This window comes from Schistocerca cancellata, chromosome 9, assembly GCF_023864275.1.
Source record: "Schistocerca cancellata isolate TAMUIC-IGC-003103 chromosome 9, iqSchCanc2.1, whole genome shotgun sequence".
Taxonomy (NCBI): Eukaryota; Metazoa; Arthropoda; class Insecta; order Orthoptera; family Acrididae; genus Schistocerca; species Schistocerca cancellata.
The window spans coordinates 207,717,522-207,742,975 of NC_064634.1; the positions used below are offsets into that span (position 1 = coordinate 207,717,522).

The following is a 25,454-nucleotide window of genomic DNA, read 5'->3' on the forward strand; positions in this document are numbered from 1 at the left end:
CGCTCACGAACCACACAGTGGTTAAGGAAGGTAATGGTAAAGAAAATTAAGCAAATAATCACTGGCGTGGCAATAGAAGGCTACGCTTTTCCACAACGCATTACTTTATGAGAAAATAAATGAATCAGAAAGCACTGCGTTTGCATTTACTTAATCAGAAACGCTAAATTTTGAAAGCAAAGTTAAATGAAGTTACTGTTTAAATAAATGACTGTCTGTAAATGAAACTTATTACGAAAACATGACTACCAGTGACCGCAGCTTAACGTCATACAAAATTTAAAAAGAAGTAAACAATTTACTTTTGAGTATTGAAAGACTAAACTGAATTTACTTTAAGCAAAGAGCAACTGATTTTACTTTTAGTATAACAACAAGAAAATACATACCAAGCCAGAAGAAGTCAACCTCTGACTAAGTATAGAATGAATAAAATTATGCACTCTTAATTTTTGCTATCTCTTTAGTTACAAGTTTTTCCAGCGAAATTTTACATTGCTTCAAGTGACTGAAGATAGTACTCAAAATCGGCTCTGTTATGGAATACAAGAATTAACAGTTACTGAGGCAGCAAAATTTAGAGTTAAACTGGTCATTAGCAAATAAACAAAACTGTCACTAAGTAGTTAATCAATTTTCACATTTTTATGACACTCGGTAATTGTATGGAAAGGAAAGAGACGCTTCTGGGTAATAGTGTCTTAGAGCAATGACAACACAGCTGCCTTATAAGTTTAGACTATTGCAAGTTATTATCGAAGTGAAAGAAGTGCCACTTATACAGGGTGATACAGGGTTGTAGCCTTACCGCGTTGGCATTCCATCTATATATTGAGCAAGTAGTAAAGGAAACAAAAGAAGAATCTGGAGTAGGAATTATATTCTAGGGAGAAGAAATAGAAACTTAGACATTACATTGTGTTTCCGTCATAGGCAGCAAAGGACTTGGAAGAGCAGCTGAATGGAATGGATAGTGTCTTGAAAAGAGGATGTATGATGACTATCAACAAAAACAAAGTGAGGATAATGGAATGTAGTCAAACTAAATGAGGTAACACTCACGGAATTAGATTAGGAAACAAGACTAGACGAGTTTTGCTATTTGGGAAATAAAATAACTGATTATGGTAGAAATAGAGACTTATTTACAACTAAATCAATACAATGAAATGAATACCCTTAGCTGGATGCAGATGTTGATATACGTCAATGGGGACAGTTGAAAATGTGTGCCCCGACCGGGACTCAGACCCGGGATCTCCTGCTTACATGGCAGACACACTATCCATCAGAGCCACCGAGGACACAGCGGATAGTGCGACTGCAGGGTCTTATCTCTGGCATTAATATTACTCAACATTCTCACGATGTTGTAGCCATGCAGACGACGAAGAATGTAGCCGGCGACAATGATGACTGCTACTGATGCTGCGGCTGGTTGAGAACCACGAGTCGTCTCCAGTAATTTACAATATTTACAATATAATTACGATCAATTATATACAATCACAAATAAATTCACTGTTACACCCATTTACATATTAAATATAGTTTCTATAACAAAGCCTACAGGTTCAGAATTAGAAGTGCAGCACAAATTACCAACGGATATTAAACGGCGAAAAATTTTGGAGGGTGCAGAAGGTATTTTATCTGCATTTTCGGTGTTTTCGATACATCCTGACTATCTGAAACAGAAAACGTTCATAGGGCATACGTGGTGTGTGAGCAAAGAAATGAGACTGATAGCACTTCGAGTGATCTGGCAATGCTGTGTTGTTCCACTTCTGTGTTCATCCCTTCCAGACGATCAGTCCGAAATTTCAGCTCCGTACAGCCATCACGTGACATCTGAGAACGCCATCAGCGAAGTTGTGTCTTCGTTTTGTGTGACGAAAATGGAACAGCCGAATTTAGAGCAACGTTAAGCAATCTAGTTTTGTGTTAAACAATCTGTGAGTGTGACCTTTGAAAAGTTAAAATAGGCTGTGGGGAACATTCCTTATCAAGAGCACAAGTTTTTCGCTGTTATAAATCATATTTGGAAGGTCGAGAACACATTGAAGATGAACCTTCCTCAGGGAGACATTCAACTTCAAAAATCGACGAGAACTTCGAACGTATGCTCTTGTGGGATCAGACCGACATATAACAATAAGGATGATGGGTGACCTGTTAAACTTAGAGTGAATCAAGCGAGCCCGGACATTGTACACGAGTGCAGAAACAAAGAAAGTCAAACTGATCAAAAGTTTAGTAATAAATTTATGACTGTGCAGTACATTCAGTTGAACTGAGTGCTTAGAAAAATATTCAAATATTAAACAGAATCATCAACTAAGAAAGAGAAGAGGGGAGAGTGGGGGAGGAAACATTTCTTTAAAGTGAAATTTTAATGATCCATTGCAAGCAAAGGAAAATGTAAAAAAAAAAATGAAAGAGTTTATTGCTACATTACTGGCCATTAAAATTGCTACACGAAGAACAAATGCAGATGATAAACGAGTATTCATTGGACAAATATATTATACTAGAACTGACATGTGATTACATTTTCACGCAGTTTGGGTGCATAGATCCTGAGAAATCAATACCCAGAACAACCACCTCTGGCCGTAATAACGGCCTTTGATACGCCTGGGCATCGAGTCAAACAGAGCTTGGATCGCGTGTACAGGTGCAGCTTCCCATGCAGCTTCAACACGATACGACAGTTCATCAAGAGTAGTGACTGGCGTATTGCGACGAGCCAGTTGCTCGGCCACCATTGATCAGACGTTTTCAATTGGCGAGAGATCTGGAGAATGTGCTGGCCAGGACAGCAGTCGAACATTTTCTGCATCCAGAAAGGCCCGTACAGGACTTGCAACATGCGGTCGTGCATTATCCTGCTGAAATGTAGGGTTTCGCAGGGGTCGAATGAAGGGTAGAGCCACAGGTCGTAACACATCTACACTCCTGGAAATTGAAATAAGAACACCGTGAATTCATTGTCCCAGGAAGGGGAAACTTTATTGACACATTCCTGGGGTCAGATACATCACATGATCACACTGACAGAACCACAGGCACATAGACACAGGCAACAGAGCATGCACAATGTCGGCACTAGTACACTGTATATCCACCTTTCGCAGCAATGCAGGCTGCTATTCTCCCATGGAGACGATCGTAGAGATGCTGGATGTAGTCCTGTGGAACGGCTTGCCATGCCATTTCCACCTGGCGCCTCAGTTGGACCAGCGTTCGTGCTGGACGTGCAGACCGCGTGAGACGACGCTTCATCCAGTCCCAAACATGCTCAATGGGGGACAGATCCGGAGATCTTGCTGGCCAGGGTAGTTGACTTACACCTTCTAGAGCACGTTGGATGGCATGGGATACATGCGGACGTGCATTGTCCTGTTGGAACAGCAAGTTCCCTTGCCGGTCTAGGAATGGTAGAACGATGGGTTCGATGACGGTTTGGATGTGCCGTGCACTATTCAGTGTCCCCTAGACGATCACCAGTGGTGTACGGCCAGTGTAGGAGATCGCTCCCCACACCATGATTCCGGGTGTTGGCCCTGTGTGCCTCGGTCGTATGCAGGCCTGATTGTGGCGCTCACCTGCACGGCGCCAAACACGCATACGACCATCATTGGCACCAAGGCAGAAGCGACTCTCATCGCTGAAGACGACACGTCTCCATTCGTCCCTCCATTCACGCCTGTCGCGACACCACTGGAGGCGGGCTGCACGATGTTGGGGCGTGAGCGGAAGACGGCCTAACGGTGTGCGGGACCGTAGCCCAGCTTCATGGAGACGGTTGCGAATGGTCCTCGCCGATACCCCAGGAGCAACAGTGTCCCTAATTTGCTGGGAAGTGGCGGTGCGGTCCCCTACGGCACTGCGTAGGATCCTACGGTCTTGGCGTGCATCCGTGCGTCGCTGCGGTCCGGTCCCAGGTCGACGGGCACGTGCACCTTCCGCCGACCACTGGCGACAACATCGATGTACTGTGGAGACCTCACGCCCCACGTGTTGAGCAATTCGGCGGTACGTCCACCCGGCCTCCCGCATGCCCACTATACGCCCTCGCTCAAAGTCCGTCAACTGCACATACGGTTCACGTCCACGCTGTCGCGGCATGCTACCAGTGTTAAAGACTGCGATGGAGCTCCGTATGCCACGGCAAACTGGCTGACACTGACGGCGGCGGTGCACAAATGCTGCGCAGCTAGCCCCATTCGACGGCCAACACCGCGGTTCCTGGTGTGTCCGCTGTGCCGTGCGTGTGATCATTGCTTGTACAGCCCTCTCGCAGTGTCCGGAGCAAGTATGGTGGGTCTGACACTCCTGTGTCAATGTGTTCTTTTTTCCATTTCCAGGAGTGTATAATGTAACGTCCACTGTTCAAAGTGCCGTCAATGCGAACAAGAGGTGACCGAGACGTGTAACCAATGGCACCCCATAACATCACGCCGGGTGATACGCCAGTATGGCGATGACGAATATACGCATCCAATGTGCGTTCACCGCGATGTCATCAAACACGGATGCGACCATCATGATGCTGTAAGCAGAACCTGGATTCATCCGAAAAGATGACGTTTTGCCATTCGTGCACCCAGGTTCGTCGTTGAGTACACCATCGCAGGCGCTCTTGTCTGTCATGCTGCGTCAAGTGTAACCGCAGCCATGGTCTCCGAGCTGATAGTCCATGCCGCAGCAAACGTCGTCGAACTGTTCGTGCAGATGGTTGTTGTCTTGCAAACGTCCCCATCTGTTGCCTCAGGGATCGAGATGTGGCTGCACGATCCGTTGCAGCCATGCGGATAAGATGCCTGTCATCTCGACTGCTAGTGATAAGACGCCGTTGGGATCCAGCACGGCGTTCCGTATTACCCTCCTGAACCCACCGGTTCCATATTCTGCTAACAGTCATTGGATCTCGACCAACGCGAGCAGCAATGTCGCGATACGATAAACCGCAATCGCGATAGGCTACAATCCGACCTTTATCACAGTCGGAAATGTGATGGCACGCGTTTCTCCTCCTTGCACGAGGCATCACAACAACGTTTCACTAGGCAACGCTGGTCAACTGCTGTTTCTGTACGAGAAATTGGTTGGAAACTTTCCTCATGTCAGCACGTTGTAGGTGTCGCCACCGGCGCCAACCTTGTGTGAATGCTCTGAAAATCCAATCATTTGCATATCACAGCATGTTCTTCCTGTCGGTTAATTTCGCGTCTGTAGCACGTCATCTTCGTGGTGTAGCAATTTTAATGGCCCGTAGTGTAAATATTTTGGTCAGTTTGACATTCTTCGTTTCTGCACTTAATATTATGATCTATTTCACACGTGTAAATTGTTTGCTTTCAACCAAATTCTACATTGTATTGCTTTGGTTGTTAGGTTAGACCTTCACTTGTTACCATAAGCTGTATTGTTTTTACCTTTAACATGGCATTCTTTGCGTGTTTTCCGCGTATTGCGTAACCTATTTCGTTCAGTTAATTTATTATCGATTTTGGACGTGAATAAGCCTTCTGGTGACAATTGCTCTGTATAATTATCATATTACTGACAGTTTTATTGACTATAGTTGACCTGCAACAGCAATTTGTAATCGTTTGCATCATGCAATGTTCCTGCTAATTATGCCTATAAGTATGATATTTATAATCTTACACGAAATTGTCAAATTTTACAATCTCTAACGTTTTGTATTTCCTCGTTTAGGCTAAGATTGAAAATTGTCTATGTCCTAAACTAGTACCACTATGCAAAATAAGACAGCTAAAGGTTCCCAACATGAATTTCAACGAGTATCTTCAATGAATTGGTATGGATAACTGTCAGAACTCTTTTCATCATAATTTTATAATACTACTCGTGAATCTGTCAATGCTTCGCAAGTGCTAAATATGTATAGGAATCGAATATACATCCTAAACCTCTCTCTCTCTCTCTCTCTCTCTCTCTCTCTCTCTCTCTATGGATAACATCCTTCTCCCCTCTTGTTCAGTAGCTCTATGCATCTCCTTCTACCCCAATCTCTCTGTGCATAAACACCTCCCCCCCCCCTCTCTCTCTGTCCATTTCCTTCTCCTCCTCCATACATCTCCTCCTCCTTCCACCCCCCAGCCTCTCTGTGGATAACATCCGCCCTCCCCCCCCCCCCCCCCGCCGCCACCACTCTGTCGATCTCCTCCTCCCACCCCTCTGTACGTCAATTTCTGTGTGAATGTTCGGTAGAGTAGCGATGTCCATCCGAACATTCTTTACGATATCGCCTAAGGAATTATATAACGATTGGAATTCACGATATCCCGTGATTTATGGCTATTTGGATAGAAGCGTATGAGGCCTGAGGATGGCATAATGAAATGCCGAAATTGGTTGATTTCAGAATAAAATAAAATACACACATGAAAAAAAGTTTTGCTTCACCTTAGTTCCGAGAGTTTCGAACCTGTACAGAAAATTGGAATAGAGATCGACATAATCATCATTTCCACCCTTTTTTATTGCTCATGAAAATTGCACATTGCATGTTGTACGACCATACAGCGAGACCTTCAGAGGAGGTGGTCCAGATTGCTGTACACACCGGTACGTCTAATACCCAGTAGCACGTCCTCTTGCATTGATACATGCCTGTATTCGTTGTGGCATATCATCCACAAGTTCATCAAGGCACTGTTGGTCCACATTGTCCCACTCCTCAACGGCGATTCGGCGTAGATCAGTCAGAGTGGTCTTTGAGTCACGTCGTCCATAAACAGCCCTTTTCAATCTATCCCAGGCGTGTTCGATAGGGTTCATGTCTGGAGAACATGCTGGCCACTCTAGTCTAGCGATGTCGTTATCCTAAAGGAAGTCATTCACAGGATTTGCACGATGGGTGCGCGAATTGTCGTCCATGAAGACGAATGCCTCGCCAATATGCTGTCGATATGGTTGCTCTAACGGTCGGAGGATGGCATTCACGTATCGTACAGCTGTTATGGCGCCTTCCATGACCACCAGCGGCGTACGTCGGCCCCACGTAATGCCACCCCTAAACAGCAGCGAACCTCCACCTTGCTGCACTCACTGGACAGTGTGTCTAAGGCGTTCAGCCTGACCGGGTTGCCTCCAAACACGACTCTAACGATTGTCTGGTTGAAGGCATATGCGACACTCATCGGTCCATTCGGCATATTGTTGGGCCCATCTGTACCGCGCTGCATGGTGTCGTGGTTGCAAAGATGGACCTCGCCATGGACGCCGGGAGTGAAGTTGCACACCATGCAGCCTATTGCGCTCAGGTTAAGTCGTAACACGACGTCCTGTGGCTGCACGAAAATCATTATTATACTGTCAGGGTTCTTCCGAGCCATAAACCGTAGGTAGCGGTAACCCACTTTGGTAGTAGCCCGTGGGCGGCCTGAGCGAGGCGTGTCATTGACAGTTCCTGTCTCTCTGTATCTCCTCCGTGTCCGAACAACATTGCTTTGGTTAACTCAGAGACGCCTGGACACTTACCTTGTTGAGAGCCCTTCCTGGCACGAAGTAACAATTCGGACGCGATCGAACCGCGGTATTGACCGTCTAGGCTTGGTTGAACTACAGACAACACGATGCGTGGAACTCCTTCCTGGTGGAATGACTGGAACTGATCAGCTGTCGGACCCCCTCCGTCTAATAGGCGCTGCTCATGCATGGTTGTTTACATATTTGGGCGGGTTTAAAAAAATGGCCCTGAGCACTATGGCACTTAACATCTCAGGTCATCAGTCCCCTATAACTTAGAACTACTTAAACCTAACTAACCTAAGGACATCACACACATCCATGTCCGAGGCAGGAATCGAACCTGCGACCGTAGCAGTCGCGCGGTTCCGGACTGAAGCGCATAGAACCGCTCGGCGGGTTTAGTGACATCTCTGAAGAGTCAAAAGGACTGTGTATGTTGCACAAATTCCACAGTCAACGTTTATTTTCAGGATCTTTGGGAACCGGGGTGATGCAGAACTTCTTTCGATGTATGTAATATCTTGAAGTATATAATTTTATTGACATTGAAAATTTTAGTAAATTGGTCAGCAACGTTTCGAGATTTTCGGCAGCAGAATTTCCAAAAATGGTTCAAATGGCTCTGAGCACTATGGGACTTAACATCTATGGTCATCAGTCCCCTAGAACTTAGAACTACTTAAACCTAACTAACCTAAGGACAGCACACAACACCCAGCCATCACGAGGCAGAGAAAATCCCTGACCCCGCCGGGAATCGAACCCGGGAACCCGGGCGTGGGAAGCGAGAACGCTACCGCACGACCACGAGACGCGGGCGCAGAATTTCCACCTTATATATTACCTATTTATCCGTTGGATGTTCCAAAAATTGTCTTTCGTTGAAACCTTGCCCTGACAATAACGAACACAACAAAAAATCGACCAAATCGGTTAATCTGTTCTCAGTTGATGATGTTTAATACATGCGGCAACTGATTTTTATTTATGTAGATTACACTTCAGGCGTGTCCATAGCGTAACCTGGAACACTGACATGTAACAGAGAATTTAATGTAGTGGTATAAAAACCTTCATCTAACGCTAAAGTTACTGACAGCCAGTTTTTGTGCTCCTGAGAGTACGTGCAGGCAGTCCTCTGATGCCAACGTCCGCAGGCCCGGTGTCCTTCGATTTCGGCGGCAACTCGGCCCCTCTGGCGCCGCCGCTAGCCGCGACGACGTCCCCCGGGCGCCCTGACGGCGGCTCCAGCGCCGGACCCAGCGACGAGGTGGTGACGTCATCCGGCAACCGCAACTCGAGCCAGCAGCCGGACGAGGTGACGGTGACGTATTCGCTGTGGGTGGGCACCGAGGTCTCCGAGAACTACTCGCTCACCCTGCGACCCGCGCGCAACTCCAGCTTCTACAACGTCATGATGCTCGCCGCCCAGCAGGATGAGCACTACCAGTGAGTCGCTCCCTGACGTCGTCTGTATAGCCTAGCTCACACATTAAGTCCAAATAATTATATGTAAAGCTGGAGGGGGAAAAAGGAAAGGGAAGAAATTAATTATATAAGCTACATCTGGGATTTATGCTGAATCAGCGGCGGCGAGTGAAAATGTGTGACGGACCGGGACTCGAACCCGGGATCTCCTGCCTACTAGGCAGTTGCATTAACCACTGCACCACCCGGTCATAGTGTTTATCGTAAATATCTTGACTGTCTCAGTATGCTTCCCAGCTAACCCACACTCCCATCTAGCGCCACCTATCTGCAGGCCCCGTCCAAGTCCTCCACACTCACAAATTTTTAGATTCCTACAGGCGCTAAATGTGCATCCACACTAAAGGTTGTGGATTAATTACCCAATGATGCAAATCAATTATATGAAAATGTTGTGTCTGTCCCAAAGAATATTCGTATAACTGTTTCGCTTCGCTGAGCAATTAATCTAAAACTTTCAGTGGGGATTTACATTTACGTTCGACCTAAACTGCGAATCTAAAAATTAGTAAGTTTGGAGAATATGGACGAAGACTGGGGATAGGTGTTGCTAAGTGGTAGTGTGTGTCAGGCGGGGAGCATATCAAAATAGTCAATACATTTACGATCAACTGTGTGTCAGGGTGATGTACTCGTTAATGGAGCCGCTTAGAAAGCAGGAGATTCCGGGTTGGAGTCCCCATCTGGCACACATTTTCACTTGTCGCTGATGATTCCGCATACAGTGCCACACCACTAATTCTTTCCCTTTCCTTTCATCCACTTCCACCTTCAATTACGTCATATATATCACAGCTGTGGATTCTGCCTAGTGTCTGTCCTTTCGGACATGTCCTGAAGAACATACCTCACGCATTTCTATGATTAAATACTTTTGTCCTGCAATGTAAGAGAGAGTGTTGTACCTAGGAACACACGATATTTCCTAGATGCTGTTTCAACCTAGTGACCTTTTTTACTAGCGTGCAGAACAAGCACTGGAAGCCGCCAGAAGCAGTTTCTGTCATTTTCCACTGTTTTTGTTGTTATTGTAGAACATGAGGTCGTGTTTTGTGCAGCGCTTGTACGTTTTAAGAGTTCCACATATTTAAGTGCTATCGGGTATGTGTGTACATTAATAAGTACACAGATCAGTGTGTTGGTTGTTTTTTTTCTGCACCGAACAGTTTTCTCACAAATACGTCATAATTTTATGACCTGATGATTTCTGCACGGTCGTAACTGCACCACTAAGTGGACTGCGCCTGTCAGTATAGTCTGACTATTTTGTATCCATGCAGTCACATTGCAACAACTGACCTGCTGCCAAGGTGAAAATACGTAAGCATTTATGGCTTTCTTTTGACATGTGCAGTTAGAGGAACTACTCACATTAAAAACATACGACTAGTAATGGCTTATTAGTCTCCAATGCCATAAATAATACTGATGTAATGTTCTTCAGTACATTGTCCTCGGTCAACAATAGAAATATCGACACTTATACTCGTTACATCCTGTATATCGAAGCTTTTTTATGGTACTTCAGTTACAAAGTAAAATTCTGTATTTTTTAAAATTAGTTTCATAACATTTGGAAGCCATGTTTCGTCAGTCGTGCACAGTCTTCTAGTTACCTTCAAGCAGAAGGTCTTTTCATCATGTAAAACGTGATATTTACAAAATAACTAAATTTCTCCAAGGTCTTACCAATTTTCCCGTCTTGAAAATGGCAATATCTGTTGATTTACAATGGTCCTATTTCAAAATGTATTTAACTTTGGTTTTTCAAACCACTGTTTCTTATTTGAGTTTGTTACTGATTATTGGTGTATAATAGAATAATAATGTTACACACAGACTGTTAAATATAGTACTAACAGGATTTTCTCGATTGCAAGCCTTTAGATTTGTATACAATATTTGTTGCTAGGTACACGACCATGTTGTACCATCGAACAGTTTTTCACATTTGGAAAAACCTTACTTATTCCGGAGTAATTTCTGAAATTTCAGAAAATTGCTACAACACACTTAAAGTGAATGACATCATTTCAAATGGAATAAGAAAACACATTGAACTTGTATTATAGGGCCAGCTAGAGGCGAAAGTGTTCCTAGGTACAGCACTCTCCCTTATTGACCACACCATCATCATCATCATCATCATCATCAACATATTGTTCTCATCACCAACACGATATTTAGTCACGATAACAGCATTACACACCACTCAAACATCAGTAACATCATCTCAGTCGCTACATCCAGGGCATGTCTCTCTTACCACATCATCTCTCTCGTCGCATGACCAATTTCCAACTGCTCCTCTCTCTCTCTCTCTCTCTCTCTCTCTCTCTTTCAGACCTGTTTTCTTCTCGCATCTTTCAGTCGTTACAAAAGCATATACACTCCTGGAAATGGAAAAAAGAACACATTGACACCGGTGTGTCAGACCCACCATACTTGCTCCGGACACTGCGAGAGGGCTGTACAAGCAATGATCACACGCACGGCACAGCGGACACACCAGGAACCGCGGTGTTGGCCGTCGAATGGCGCTAGCTGCGCAGCATTTGTGCACCGCCGCCGTCAGTGTCAGCCAGTTTGTCGTGGCATACGGAGCTCCATCGCAGTCTTTAACACTGGTAGCATGCCGCGACAGCGTGGACGTGAACCGTATGTGCAGTTGACGGACTTTGAGCGAGGGCGTATAGTGGGCATGCGGGAGGCCGGGTGGACGTACCGCCGAATTGCTCAACACGTGGGGCGTGAGGTCTCCACAGTACATCGATGTTGTCGCCAGTGGTCGGCGGAAGGTGCACGTGCCCGTCGACCTGGGACCGGACCGCAGCGACGCACGGATGCACGCCAAGACCGTAGGATCCTACGCAGTGCCGTAGGGGACCGCACCGCCACTTCCCAGCAAATTAGGGACACTGTTGCTCCTGGGGTATCGGCGAGGACCATTCGCAACCGTCTCCATGAAGCTGGGCTACGGTCCCGCACACCGTTAGGCCGTCTTCCGCTCACGCCCCAACATCGTGCAGCCCGCCTCCAGTGGTGTCGCGACAGGCGTGAATGGAGGGACGAATGGAGACGTGTCGTCTTCAGCGATGAGAGTCGCTTCTGCCTTGGTGCCAATGATGGTCGTATGCGTGTTTGGCGCCGTGCAGGTGAGCGCCACAATCAGGACTGCATACGACCGAGGCACACAGGGCCAACACCCGGCGTCATGGTGTGGGGAGCGATCTCCTACACTGGCCGTACACCACTGGTGATCGTCGAGGGGACACTGAATAGTGCACGGTACATCCAAACCGTCATCGAACCCATCGTTCTACCATTCCTAGACCGGCAAGGGAACTTGCTGTTCCAACAGGACAATGCACGTCCGCATGTATCCCGTGCCACCCAACGTGCTCTAGAAGGTGTAAGTCAACTACCCTGGCCAGCAAGATCTCCGGATCTGTCCCCCATTGAGCATGTTTGGGACTGGATGAAGCGTCGTCTCACGCGGTCTGCACGTCCAGCACGAACGCTGGTCCAACTGAGGCGCCTGGTGGAAATGGCATGGCAAGCCGTTCCACAGGACTACATCCAGCATCTCTACGATCGTCTCCATGGGAGAATAGCAGCCTGCATTGCTGCGAAAGGTGGATATACAGTGTACTAGTGCCGACATTGTGCATGCTCTGTTGCCTGTGTCTATGTGCCTGTGGTTCTGTCAGTGTGATCATGTGATGTATCTGACCCCAGGAATGTGTCAATAAAGTTTCCTCTTCCTGGGACAATGAATTCACGGTGTTCTTATTTCAATTTCCAGGAGTGTATGTTCATCACTATGATGCATATATTCATTCCCAAATCAAATCTTTTCATTGCCAGGTTACCTTATACTAATGGATCATCCACCACTGCTATCATACCACACTCGATATTAGAATCACCATCATCCCATATTACTGCCGCTAACATCGTAATCACCACAACCATTGCGATCATCACATTACAAGCACAAACACCACCATTGTATCATCACTATTACCATCATATTTACATGCTGCTAAACTTGTTTTGTCTGTTGTAACCGATCATGTTAAAATTCTGTCGCGCCCACTAAACGACTTCCCTCGTTCTGACTCTGCACAGGTTCGAAGCGACGGAGTGGCCTAACGGGCACTATGTACACACACTGGCGGGTCGCAAGGAGGAATCGGCCAGCTACCTGTTCTGGCTGCTGTACCAGACGCCAACGCTGCCAAACCCTGCAGATCCTCCATCAAATCAACTCATCACGCCTGTTGGTATGTTGTGCAGTGCAGTGCAGTAACACGAGCGGCGTTTCGTTTGTGACACTAAAGATTTCTTTCTCTTTTCCGAAATTTTGTGTTGATTTTCCACCATGACTACATGACATAGCCATAGTGAGCTGAGGAAATAAAGTGAAAAGAAGTTCTGTTACGGTTCAGTGAGAATAACTGGAAGTAGAAGAAGAGCTTAAAACACTTTTTGTATGGAAAGATGAGGACTGTAGGGTAAATTACGGAATCAGAAGGAAGATTCAGTAGGGTACAGTACGCTTGTAGGCAATTACGTGACAACAAATTGTCACTGAAATGAATCAAACACTAAAATAAATATTATTGTCATCGTATTAAACAAGATCTATAGCTCTGAATCAGGCAACAAACATGAAACCGAACACTACAGTCACATTATATGTCGTCCAGTTGGTATGTAGTAATTTCTGTCATCCTCGGATAGTCTTTCCACAACACCCAGTCGGCAAAAATGTTTGCCTGCATCCCAGTCGATATCAACACATCAAAATCCACACCAGTAGACTAACAGAGAATCCAAGATCAAAGGCGTCAACCACGACCTGTTAATCGTACCTGTACCTCAGAAACTCGACAACATATGGGCATCTTCTGTCGGAAATGAAAAATCATGCCTTTCGCTGTATTTGCTATTGCTGTTCTTCGTTTTCGGTGTGAGAAAATCACGAGTGGACAAATCTGTTGATGGTCTTACAGCTGCTCCAGGTTCTACGGTTGATGTACTGCATCATTTCCTCAGTTACTTCCTCTGCAAAGCATCTTCCCTGGCTGGCTTACAAACTTAATCTAATTCTTACAGCTGTATGCTCATAATCCAGACCACACTTCGAGCCATTCAGATCTGTCTCTGCCCTTAATCGTTTAATTTATAAGAGGCGAGACCCAACAGCAGGCCCTCAATTCAAAAGCTCCCGTGGATCTACTGACCTTGTGGTCGTTCGACTGTCCGAGGTTGCAGGTCCACAGTCTTATTTTATGCTTGAGCGATTTTAATTTATTATTTTTTTTAATCATTTGTCTTCTGGCTGGTATGTTGCGGTCCGCCACGAATTTCTCTCTTACGCCAATTTCTTCATATCGGAGTAGGACTTGCAACCTACGTTGACTGTTGAACGTATAGCAATCGTTGTTTGTCCCTGTAGTTTTTACTCTGCAGTTTTCACAGCTTGCGCTAGCACCATGGAAGTTATTCCCTGATGTCTCAATACGTGTCCTATCACGCTGTCCCATCTTGTTCGCAATGTTTCCAACATGTTCCTTTCTTCGCTGGTTCTGCGAGTAACCTCCCCATTACTTATTCTTACTCTTAATTTCAGCTTTCTTCTGCAGCGTCACATTTCAAATGCTTCGATTCTCTTCTGTTCTGGTTTTCCCACTGTCCACGATTCACTGCTTTGCTGCAAACGTACGTTTTCAGAAATTTCTTCTTCAGATTAAGGCCGATATTTGATACTGGAATACATCTTTTGGCCAGGAATTCGGTCTTTACCTGTGATAGTCCAGTTTTTATGCCGTCCCTGCTTCACCCACCATGTGTTATTTCGCTTCCAAGGTAGCAGAATTCCTTTTTGTCTGCTTCGTGATTACCAATTTTTACTTTAAATTTCCCGTTATTTCATTTCTGGTACTTCGCATTACGTCCACCTTTCTTCGGTTTACTCTCAATCCATATTCTGTACTCATTGCATTGTTCATTTACAGTCAACGGTTCTTGTAATTCTTCTTCACTTTCACTGAGGACAGTAAAATCACGAGCTAATCTTATAATTTGAATGAAAAAAATAACAGCTACAGCTGGTATGAGAAGATTTATTGATTTCCTGTTGGTTCACCACTAGTTTCGTGGCTACACATCGTCAGGTGCCCAACGACTGACCTAAAGAATATGCAAAAAACGTTTTGTTAACCTATGTAGGGTAAACTATATAACAAAAATTCAGATTGCATTATAAATAACAACAGGGAGCCTATTGGACCTTTTGAAAACATGGAATTCGCCCGCAATAAAACATAGACGTCCACTACCATTATGTTGATCATCGTATAAAAATGCAACGTCAGAAAACTTGACAGTGAACTACATGTGAGATGTAACCTAGAACAAACAAGGATACTGATACTCAATCAAATTACAAAGAACCGTGATGATAAATAATGACTCTCTCTGCATCCGAACAGGCATCGTAAGGCCCGACGGTACCGACCGACCGCCCTTTCATCCTCGGTCCATAGGCGTGGCAGAATGAGAATATGGGAGGGTGGGCATGTGGTCAGCACACCGCTCTCCCGGTTATTGTCAGTTTACGAGGACGCGATCCGCTACTTCTCAGTCAAGTAGCTCCTCAGTTTGCCTCACAAGGGCTGAGTGCATCCTGCTTGCCAACAAGGACGGTGACCCATTCAAGTTCTAGCCTAGCCCGACAGCGCTCAACTTCAGTGTCTGACGGGAACCGATTTTGCCACTGTGGCAAGGCCGTTGGCGATAAATGATGATACCCAAAGGAAATTGAAAACCCATTCTGAGAACCCCCAAAATAAACAATGCTTACACAAGCAGCGCTGAGCGTATGTGAGCTCTGCGTCCCGGCCCACTGTACGGCATATACTGACAACTCGGGAGTAGTATGCGGAAATACTGCCCAGTCACATATGCGTTAAAAGACATGCCCAGATAGGCCAAGTCGTAGCTTCGATAGTCATAAAAGACTCTGTACATTGCCAGTTTAATATAAATTAAAATTAAAATACCTGCCTGCAACGAAAATAGAGGGACATCTGTACGATGGAACATTGAAACACAGAAGTACTTCTTCGTACAAAGATAAATAACAGTGCAACATGTATCAATGAAGACGTATTACTGGAACGGGTTGTCTCCTAATAAAATGAAAAAAAAAAAAAAAAAAACAGGTCTGTGTCCAGCCTAAGTGACCATAAAAGATAAAGTTCCAGTCGAGTTAACTATCGAATATAATAGTAAGATATATTCGAAAACCATATACTGCTTAGAACGAGGCTGTCGCAGTTAAAAGACCGGTGGGGAAAAGTAATAAAAGCTATAAAACTTACAAAAATCCCTAACTAACAACAGACAGACAAATACAAAAGCAGTAAAGATTATAAACTGAAAAAAAACTTATTTTGTAATCTGAGAGTTACGAACAACATCAGGGAAAGTCATGACTAAGATGGAAAACATAGGTGCAAATACCAAGTACCTGGCTGCACATACCAACTGTATCCAGAACAGAACATAACCAGGCTGAAAGAACATCTTAAGTATCTAAGAATCATAAAACGATACCAAAGTACTTGACAACTGTACTAGAAAGAGCAGGTCACCTCCACGTAATGATCAGATCTCTTTCGCATGTCTTCCTTGTAGATTACCAAAATTGTAATTACGCCACAATGCTTTGTTGGCAAATCGATGGGGTCGACGAGAAATTTGGGGGCGTGTACTGCTGGATAGATCGTGTAGTAAAGGGTTGAATCAGGAGCTGAAGATATAATCAATCATTCTTTCATTCAAATACAGAGCCTGGAGAAAAACGTGGGAACACTGGTAGAAATGCATGCTTGAAAAAAAAATGCAGCTGCTAAGCAAGCCTGCATGTTGCGCTGTTGTTTTTCTCTGAGGAACATCCTTAACACATTGCAAGTGTCAGTTGTGGTCATAACAGCGTTCTATGTAGTTGCGAGTGCTTTATGTCAGAGCTAAGAGAATTCGAATGTGGGCAGATTGTAAGTGTTTCTATGGTGGATGCTCCCATAACCAAGGTTGCCGACATGTTTAGTGTTTCAAGAGGCACCGTACGGAAGATTTATATTGCATACTGGGAAAGCAGAAAAACATCATCCGCTAAGACCAACGAGGACGGAAGCATATGTGTGATCGTGACAGACGGTCAATGAAAAAGAACTGTGACGAAAAATAAGAGGACGACAAGTGCAAAAGTTACTGCACGACTGTGTGTTGCATTTTCGATTCCTGTCAGCACTAAAATAACGTGAAGGAAGCTCCAGAAGCAGGGAATTGTAGGACAATCTGGAATTCCAGAACCACACATCAGTGGTGCAAATGGGCGTAACAGGGAAACGTGGTACTGAAGCCATAAAACCTAGACTGTGTAGGAATGGAAGAAAGTCATTTGGTCGCATGAGTCTTGTTGCACACTGTTTCCAGCTTCTGGTCGAGTTTGCGTCCCAAAAGTGAAACATGACTGGGGTTCGCTGATGACTTGGGCAGCCACATTGTGGTACTCCATGGGCCCGCTGTTACTCTCCAAGATCGCATTACTGCCAAGGATTATGTGAACGTATTGTCTGACGAGGTCCATCCCATGGTACAATGTTTCTTCCCCATCTGAGATGCTGGGTTACGACAAGGCCTCTATTCACATAACTTGCGTGTCCCATGACTGGTTTTGTAAGCAGGAGGATGCATTGTCACATCTCTCCTGTCCTCCACAGTCGACAGATCTTAATATTATTGAATCTTTGTGGTCTTCTTCGGAGAGAAGGATACGTTACGGCTATCCACCTCCATGAGCGTTATCTGAACTTGCCAATGTTTTGCAGTAAGAATGCTATAAGAACCCCATGGGTACCGTTCACGGCCTGTATTTAAGAGCCGGGCGGAGTGGCCGTGCGGTTCTAGGCGCAACAGTCTGGAGCCGAGCGAACGCTACGGTCGCAGGTTCGCATCCTGCCTCGGGCATGGATGTGTGTGATGTCCTTAGGTTAGTTAGGTTTAATTAGTTCTAAGTTCTAGGCGACCGATGACCTCAGATGTTAAATCCCATAGTGCTCAGAGCCATTTGAACCATTTTGTATTTAAGAGGGTGAGTCAAATGAAAATCTTAAATTTATAATAACAAATCGAAATTTCGCGCCGTTATCCTGTAAGTTGGTAAGCGTTCAGAATGGCCTATAGATGGCAGCATAGTGCAGGTGTACACATACCGTCGCAGTATCAGTGTAAAGATGGCCCCCCCACTTGAGAAGTGCACCAGAGAAGAACAGCGTTCTGTTATTCGGTTTTTGCGTAGTGAAGGTGTGAAACCTATTGAAATTCATCGATGACTGAAGGTTCAGTACGGTAATGCATGTTTGCCACAGCAGCAAGTCAACGAATGGAGTAGGAAGTTCGCAAATGGTGTGACTTCAGTGGAAGATGCTCCCCGTCCAGATCAGGCACAATGAGTTGTGACTCCACAGAACATTGCAGCAGTTGAAGCCATAGTGAAGGAAAACTGCAGAGTGACACTGAATGACAGTGCAGCATGTTTACAGATTAGTCATGGGTCAGCACACCACACTGTGCATGATGTGCTCCAGTTTCACAAAGTGTCTGCAAGATGGGTGCCACGGCAGCTCACTCCTGAAATGACAGAACGACGTGTTGATGCTTGTGAAGAACTTCTTCGGCGCTTTGAACGAGAAGATGATGGCTTCCTTGCAAGAATCGTTACTGGGGACGAAACCTGGGTTCACTTCCACCAACCGGAAACGAAGAGAGCGAGCAAGGAATGGCGCCATTCCACATCACCAAAACCAAAGAAGTTTCGAACAGAACCATCAGCAGCGAAGGTTATGCTGACTCTCTTTTAGGACGAAGAAGGCGTCATTTTGAAGCATTACATGCCTAGAGGGACCATCGTCACCAGTGCATCATACTCAGATCTCCTAAAAAAATCATCTGCGGCCTGCAATCGAATCAAAGCGACATGGATTGCTGTCAGAAGGTGTCTTTTGCAACATGACAATGGAAGGCCCCACACTGCCCGTACAACAGATGCAACAACCACAGACCTGCATGTTGTCTTCTTCATCCACCATACTCACCAGACCTTGCCCCAGGTGATTTCCATATGTTTGGACCACTCAAAGACGCAATGGGAGGAAAGAAGTTCCGTTCTGATGAAGAGGTACGCCACGCGGTGCATGAGTGGTTGCGCTGACTACCAAAAGAATTTTTCTCTAAAGGAATTTATGCACTTTGTAAGCGCTGGAGGACTTGCACTGAGCGTGGGGGACATTATGTTGAAAAGTGATACATCTTTCTACCACTTCTGCAAAATAAATAATATTTAAAAAAATATTTAAGGTTTTCATTTGACTCACCCTCGTATCCAATTCGCGACAACTGCGCGGTATTAGGCATCATAATCTATTGTGTTTATGGTGTTCCCATATTTTTATCCACCCCTTTATCCGTAGCAGTGCGTTTGCGCGCGCGCGCTTTTGTGTGTGTGTGTGTGTGTGTGTGTGTGTGTGTGTGTGTGTCTTTTTTCTTTGAGATAATCAGAAGTTTGAAGCCAACAAGACTAATTTCGTTCCCTTTTCCTGTCTGCAGGTGTTGACGGGCTGTTCGTGGACGAGGGTGACCACTACCTGTTCTGGTACAAGAAACTGTAACGGCAGACGTGCGTCATGGCGTCTTCTCTACCCTTCTCGCCGATACCCTCTTCCGGGTTTTCCTGTTTTCAACAATAGTTCAGAACTGTTTTTTCGACAAGCTACCCAGAATTGAATTTGAAAAAACGATAATGAATTTTTTTTTTGCAACTTATCATTACTGCCTTTTGTAACACGCACTCTCCGAGGAGTGTGGAGGGTGCTGGAACTAGGTTGTCGAATTTTCCGTAATTTTGCTACTGCCATCATAAATTTGTCAGAAAATTAGGCGAATCACATTGTTGTTTTACGGAATATGCAAAAAGAACCTACTATCCTAGTGAATACTCTGAGATTTGTATTGCAACATTTTCAATAACACTTGACCACAAACTGTGTGGGTTTTCAGTATCTTCGTGTGAACTCCTTTCATATCCATCACTTCTCCATTATACATACTACAAGCTACCCAAAAATCTGACATAGCAAAATTACCTTCAAAATGCGAAAAGCTGTGCATTTATACATGTTTAAAGTAGATTCCTCTAAACACACCTAAGTAGTAAAAATACGCTCAGACATTAAAGTTTGGCACAGAAAGCTTCACTTCACCTGTTTCGGTGAAGTATGGAAGTAAACGCTAGTCACACAACTTATCTCCAGTTTTAATAGTCTGAGGTGTTCAACTCATTGTGAAACTGCGTTTTCTATACAGTATTATAAGTTCTAAAAAGGCAAAGAGAAATGTGCTAGTCATTTGCAGAGAGAGCCGAACTCATATAGCAATCCTTCCTTGCGGTGAAATTGATTCAGCAGTTCTTTCATGGCAGTATCACATTGTATGATTCAAGGTACAACGCTGACTACCTTCAACAGTGCAGCTTTCACAGGTATTTCTTTGAAAACTGTGAATACTGAACATTTTTTATTTGTAATAGAATTCTCTCATGAAAAAAAATTCAGCTCACTGCAATTACTTGCATTTTTCCAGATAACGTAGTTAATATGTTGACAAAGTTTATGAGTTTAATTTGGCTGTATGATCACAGCATTTATATGAAGCATTATTTTAGTGAAGCATTGCCATATGCAGTTACTGCTCTCTAAATGAAAAGTATTTTTAAAGAGCCATATTAGTTTCAATAATATAAATCTTATGGATGTACATGAACTGTAATTCTGTCTCTTCCACTGTTTTCCTAGCTTAACTCATTGTCACCGCTTCTGAGATGTTTCTAGCTGTAAAAGACATTGTCAGTCTTTATGGATCATAGGAATGTTAATATCCTATTTTTTTCACAGTTAACACAGAATTTTACCTTTCACCTTTTGTAAAAATTTATTTTCAGAATCTACCTTCACAACAGCAATGAGCTGTTCTTGAGTCAGTGATGTGGCAGTAGATTCTATGTGATTTCTGGCACAACTCTAAAACCCATGATTCCTATGCACCCTTATCAATTTATATCAAGAAACTGTACCCCACTTCTTTTTTCACTGAGTGCTATTATTTGAAGTGGGAGCTAAAGTGATTTCCTACGTTAAGGTAAAATGGGAAATTACCTGCATGTGACTCTGCTGGAATTTATTGTGCTAGTAATTTTAAGTTCTTAAATAATTGTGAATGTGAATCAAAATCAACCCAGAATCCAATTTAATCAAAAAATATCATCCAAAAATAATAAATTACGGACCTGATTCCTTTCTCACATTCACAACTGAATGAACACATTACACTCTCCTCCATAAATTTACTTTGTGTTCTTTAACATGAGATAATATATTTACTTTAGGCTAGAAATGAAATGGTGGCAAAAAAAAGTCGATGGAAATCAAGTTATATTTTTTTGTAAATGAAAGGGAGAATTTTTGTTTTCTTTTCACCGTAATAAGCTTATCTCCAAGTGGAACCTACTATTCCCTTGTGTTTGCCTTTGACAACAATGCACAAAACAGCTAAAAATGGAGAATGAATTTCCAGCTAGTTACTTTTAAGGTTGCTTATGAGATAACACCAGTGGTGAAGATTAGCTAGCTTTAACTTGTCACAGCTCTTTTGTTGTCTTTCACTCTGTAAGTTAAAAGGAAAAGGAGGATAATTATGAAGTTGTTGTACACAATAATGAAGAAGCAGAACAATAAAGATTTGTGTTCCGTGCCTTTTTGGACTAGAATAGATTTTGTTTATAGATACAAGCTGTACATTACCAGCTTGTGTTTCATGAAAGAGTAGGACTCTATGCCTGGCATTGTATGTGACATTGTAATTAAGTTAAGAGTTCTGCAAGATGGAAAACATACGTTTGTCATCCGCCATATACATGTAACTGCATACTACATATAAATGTGAACTGAACAATAAAGGTTTCTTATAACAACTTAACTGTGTGAGGCACGTACATCATATACCTCTGTACCAAAAATCACTATCAAGCAGATTCTCTTCATGAAGACTAAATATATTTCTTGGATAAGTATGAGTGTAGCACAGGGGTTCCCATACTTTTCCTCCAATGGAAAACCTTGTTTTGGAGGTTAAAAAATGTTAAAAAACAAGAACTTGTTATATTTAGTGATTAGTTCCGTTTTAAATCGTGACTAATAACACACAAATCATAATAAAATTAAAAAAAAACAGCAGTATCGTCAAAACGTCGACCAAAAATGCCCTCTCACTCAGAGTTTATCATGGAGCATTTATTCACCTTTCGTGGAACATGACTGTTCCACAGAACACAGTTTTGGAAACCTTGGTCTAGTATTAAGCACTGTTAAAGCAAACACTGTGTTAATCTACTGTGATAAATCATACATATTGTACAGGGGGTAAGCAAATAAGTAAGAAATTCCTAAATTTCATTGCTTCATAAGATTATGTAATTAATCACCTGCAGATGTAATATCCATTATATTTGCTGCCATCCTTCTGTTTCTACACCACTTCAATTACTCTCTCATTAGTAACGAAAATATATGAAAAATGCTAATGTATATAGACTGTCATACTTGTAGCCATAATACAATACATAAAACTGTTTGTTGAAGATGCAGGGAGTGAACCGGTTCCTGCAGAAAGGTTAATTAAGAAGCTGACTATAAACAAGAGACAGAGAACAGTAAATCATCAGAAATTCATGAATTAATCAAAAGTGCACTCATAAAAATCATTTTAATGTCAAAGTTAACCCTTTACCATAAACGGTAAAAAAGCAAAAGCAAGTTCGTGTATTGAGGATGGAGGGGAGATTGGCTCAAATGGTTCACATGGCTCTGAGCACTATGTGACTTAACATCTGAGGTCATCAGACCCCTATAAAGTAGAAAACTTAAACCTAACTAACCTAAGGGCATCACACACATCCATATCCGAGGCAGGATTCGAACCTGCGACCGTAGAGGTCGCGCGGTTCCAGACTGAAGCGCCTAGAACCGCCCGAACACTCCGGCCGGCCTGAGATTGCACATTTTAATATTTTTGCAGGCAAATTCCTGTTAATTGTTCATACAATCACCTAATGAACTTAAACTTTTATTGAGGAATCACTCTGGGGCAGGTCAAAGCAGACAGCCAAGGGCTATATGGCCGGCCCCCTGCGTAATTTTGCAGTTGAGCACTGTAGTAACGCAACAGTTTACTGTATGAAGTAGCATAAAACAACTTTTCACAACCAGCTACGTGGCGGCAAGATACCCGCCCAGGAGAAGCAGACAGGATGAAGAAAACAATGCCGCAGTTGGAGGTCAACATCCGATTGCTCAACCAGATTCAATACAAAAGTTTATATAGAAAATTCAGATAGGATGAAAAGACATATGACAAATTGTAGCTGGCAACGCTGTCACGAAGTGCAGCGCAACGGAATGTAAAGAGGAACATGTATCACCCCGCATTACCGTGCCAGCTGTAGTATCTCACCGAATAGACTGCTGGAACATCAAACCCACATCCACCTTGAAGCTATAGTGTGTATACTAGAGTCCTGCATGACCGAGTAAGCGAGCACAAAATACGACGTGGGGCGAGCACACCCTAACTGTATAGGCTACCCGCACTAGTTCTTGTGACCGAGCATAGAAGCCGTGACCGAATACGTAGCACATAACTTCAAACACGTTACACGTGTTATTATCCGTGTGACACTGCAGCCAGTACGGGCTTCTTATTTGTGGTGTGTCTCTCTCTGTTATCATGCAGCGCGAGGAAGCCAGTGTAGTAAGACGTAAGATTGAAACCAATGTTTACACATTAAAGAAACGGGAAGGTCTAAAAACCCATGTATAGAGTACATTTCTGTTGGTTGTAGATGAAAACATTGCGTCTACTGGGTACGTATCGTGCATAAACTGCTCCACTTTATTGTTTTTCCAGTCGGGAACCACACATTTAAAGAAACACAGCTGCAAGAAACCTCACAAAGATCGTTTCTTTGGCCGTCCTTCCGTTATCTTAATATGCTTGAAATAAGTGAAAAGCAGGAAATTCTTAACAATGTGCGACAAATGTGTGCTACATACGCAGGTACAACATTCAATCATTAACATAATCGTTTTTGCGTAGTGGAAAGTGTAATATAGAGAAACGGGAAAGTTGTGACTCGTATAATATTTCATTAACGTAAAACATCTCGTTTTTATGGGAACGGAGGTCGGGTTGTTTGGGGGGAGAGACCAAACAGCGAGGTCATCGGTCTCTTACGGGAATGTTTCGATGATTTCCATATAAGTTCTGTATTACTTGTCTCTTTTGTTTATTAGCATAGATCCTTCAAGTACTGTGTCATCACCGCCCAGAAAGAGAGCTCGTTTCAAGGAATGGAGGAACAACAGATCATCCGCAGCAGATGAAGTAGATCTGTACATTTTAATGCACCCCGGAGATGATGATGACATCTTAAAGTGGTGGAGGAGACATGAAACAGATCTGCCAGGTTTGGCTGCAGTTGCAAGACGTATTTTATGTATCCCAGCAACAAGCGCACCTAATGAAAGGTGCTTTAGTAAAGCCGGCATGTTATTAACAAATTGCCGTAGCCAATTAAATTCGGAACGCGTTAGTGATTTCCTGCTGATCAACAATAACTATAATTTTGTTTATGTTGCAAACAATTGAAACATATGACAAGTTACGTCTGTAAATGTTTAATGCTCTTTGTATGCTTTCTTTATGAAGATGGTTGTCTTCTAGATTACAGGGAAAGCACTTATTTAATGTTTCCTATAAAGAAAAGGAAAAATATCTCGTTTGTCTGGAAATGAGACTCGTCTTCTATCCGCGATTGTACTGAAATATCATTTTACTTTCCAGGTGCTTTATGAATTTAGCTGTGTCACGTACCCGTTCTTCGAAATGTTACTTTTGTATTGAGAGAGAGAGAGAGAGAGAGAGAGAGAGAGAGAGAGAGAGAGAGGCGTTGTATTTGTACAGTGCAGTGCAGTGCAACGAGCCGTGGCGAGGCGAGGTGAGACGTCAGCGATGACCGGTCATGCTCGGTTATCCGCGTGTCCGGAACCCGGACAACAGACATGGGGCGAGTACGTGACCGAGCCGAGTCGTGTGGGGCCGGACACGAGCGACTCGGTCCCCCCGTCAACAGGCGAGCCGTGACCGGTCAAACAGGGAGCGTTGCAGCACTCTAGTGTATACTCCTCAGGCTCCTTTTTTTTTTTTTTTTACTTTTTAGACTTTTGTTCCCTCGTTCTCGTCGGTTATAAGCAGGACATCATTTTGTCACATGAAAA

General features: G+C 43.7%; 1 protein-coding gene across 1 annotated transcript in view; it reads left to right on the forward strand.

Moving 5' to 3' along the window:
- LOC126100616 (uncharacterized protein CG3556-like) overlaps positions 1 to 20,628 on the forward strand; it is a 646,754-nt gene extending 626,126 nt beyond the window's left edge. Inside the window, exons 9-11 of the mRNA XM_049911243.1 lie at positions 8,664 to 8,955; positions 13,126 to 13,280; positions 19,675 to 20,628. Coding sequence (XP_049767200.1) covers positions 8,664 to 8,955; positions 13,126 to 13,280; positions 19,675 to 19,736 — 509 coding nt within the window. The 3' untranslated portion in view covers positions 19,737 to 20,628. The remainder of the gene's footprint in view (positions 1 to 8,663; positions 8,956 to 13,125; positions 13,281 to 19,674) is intronic.
- The last annotated feature ends 4,826 nt before the right edge of the window (positions 20,629 to 25,454 follow it).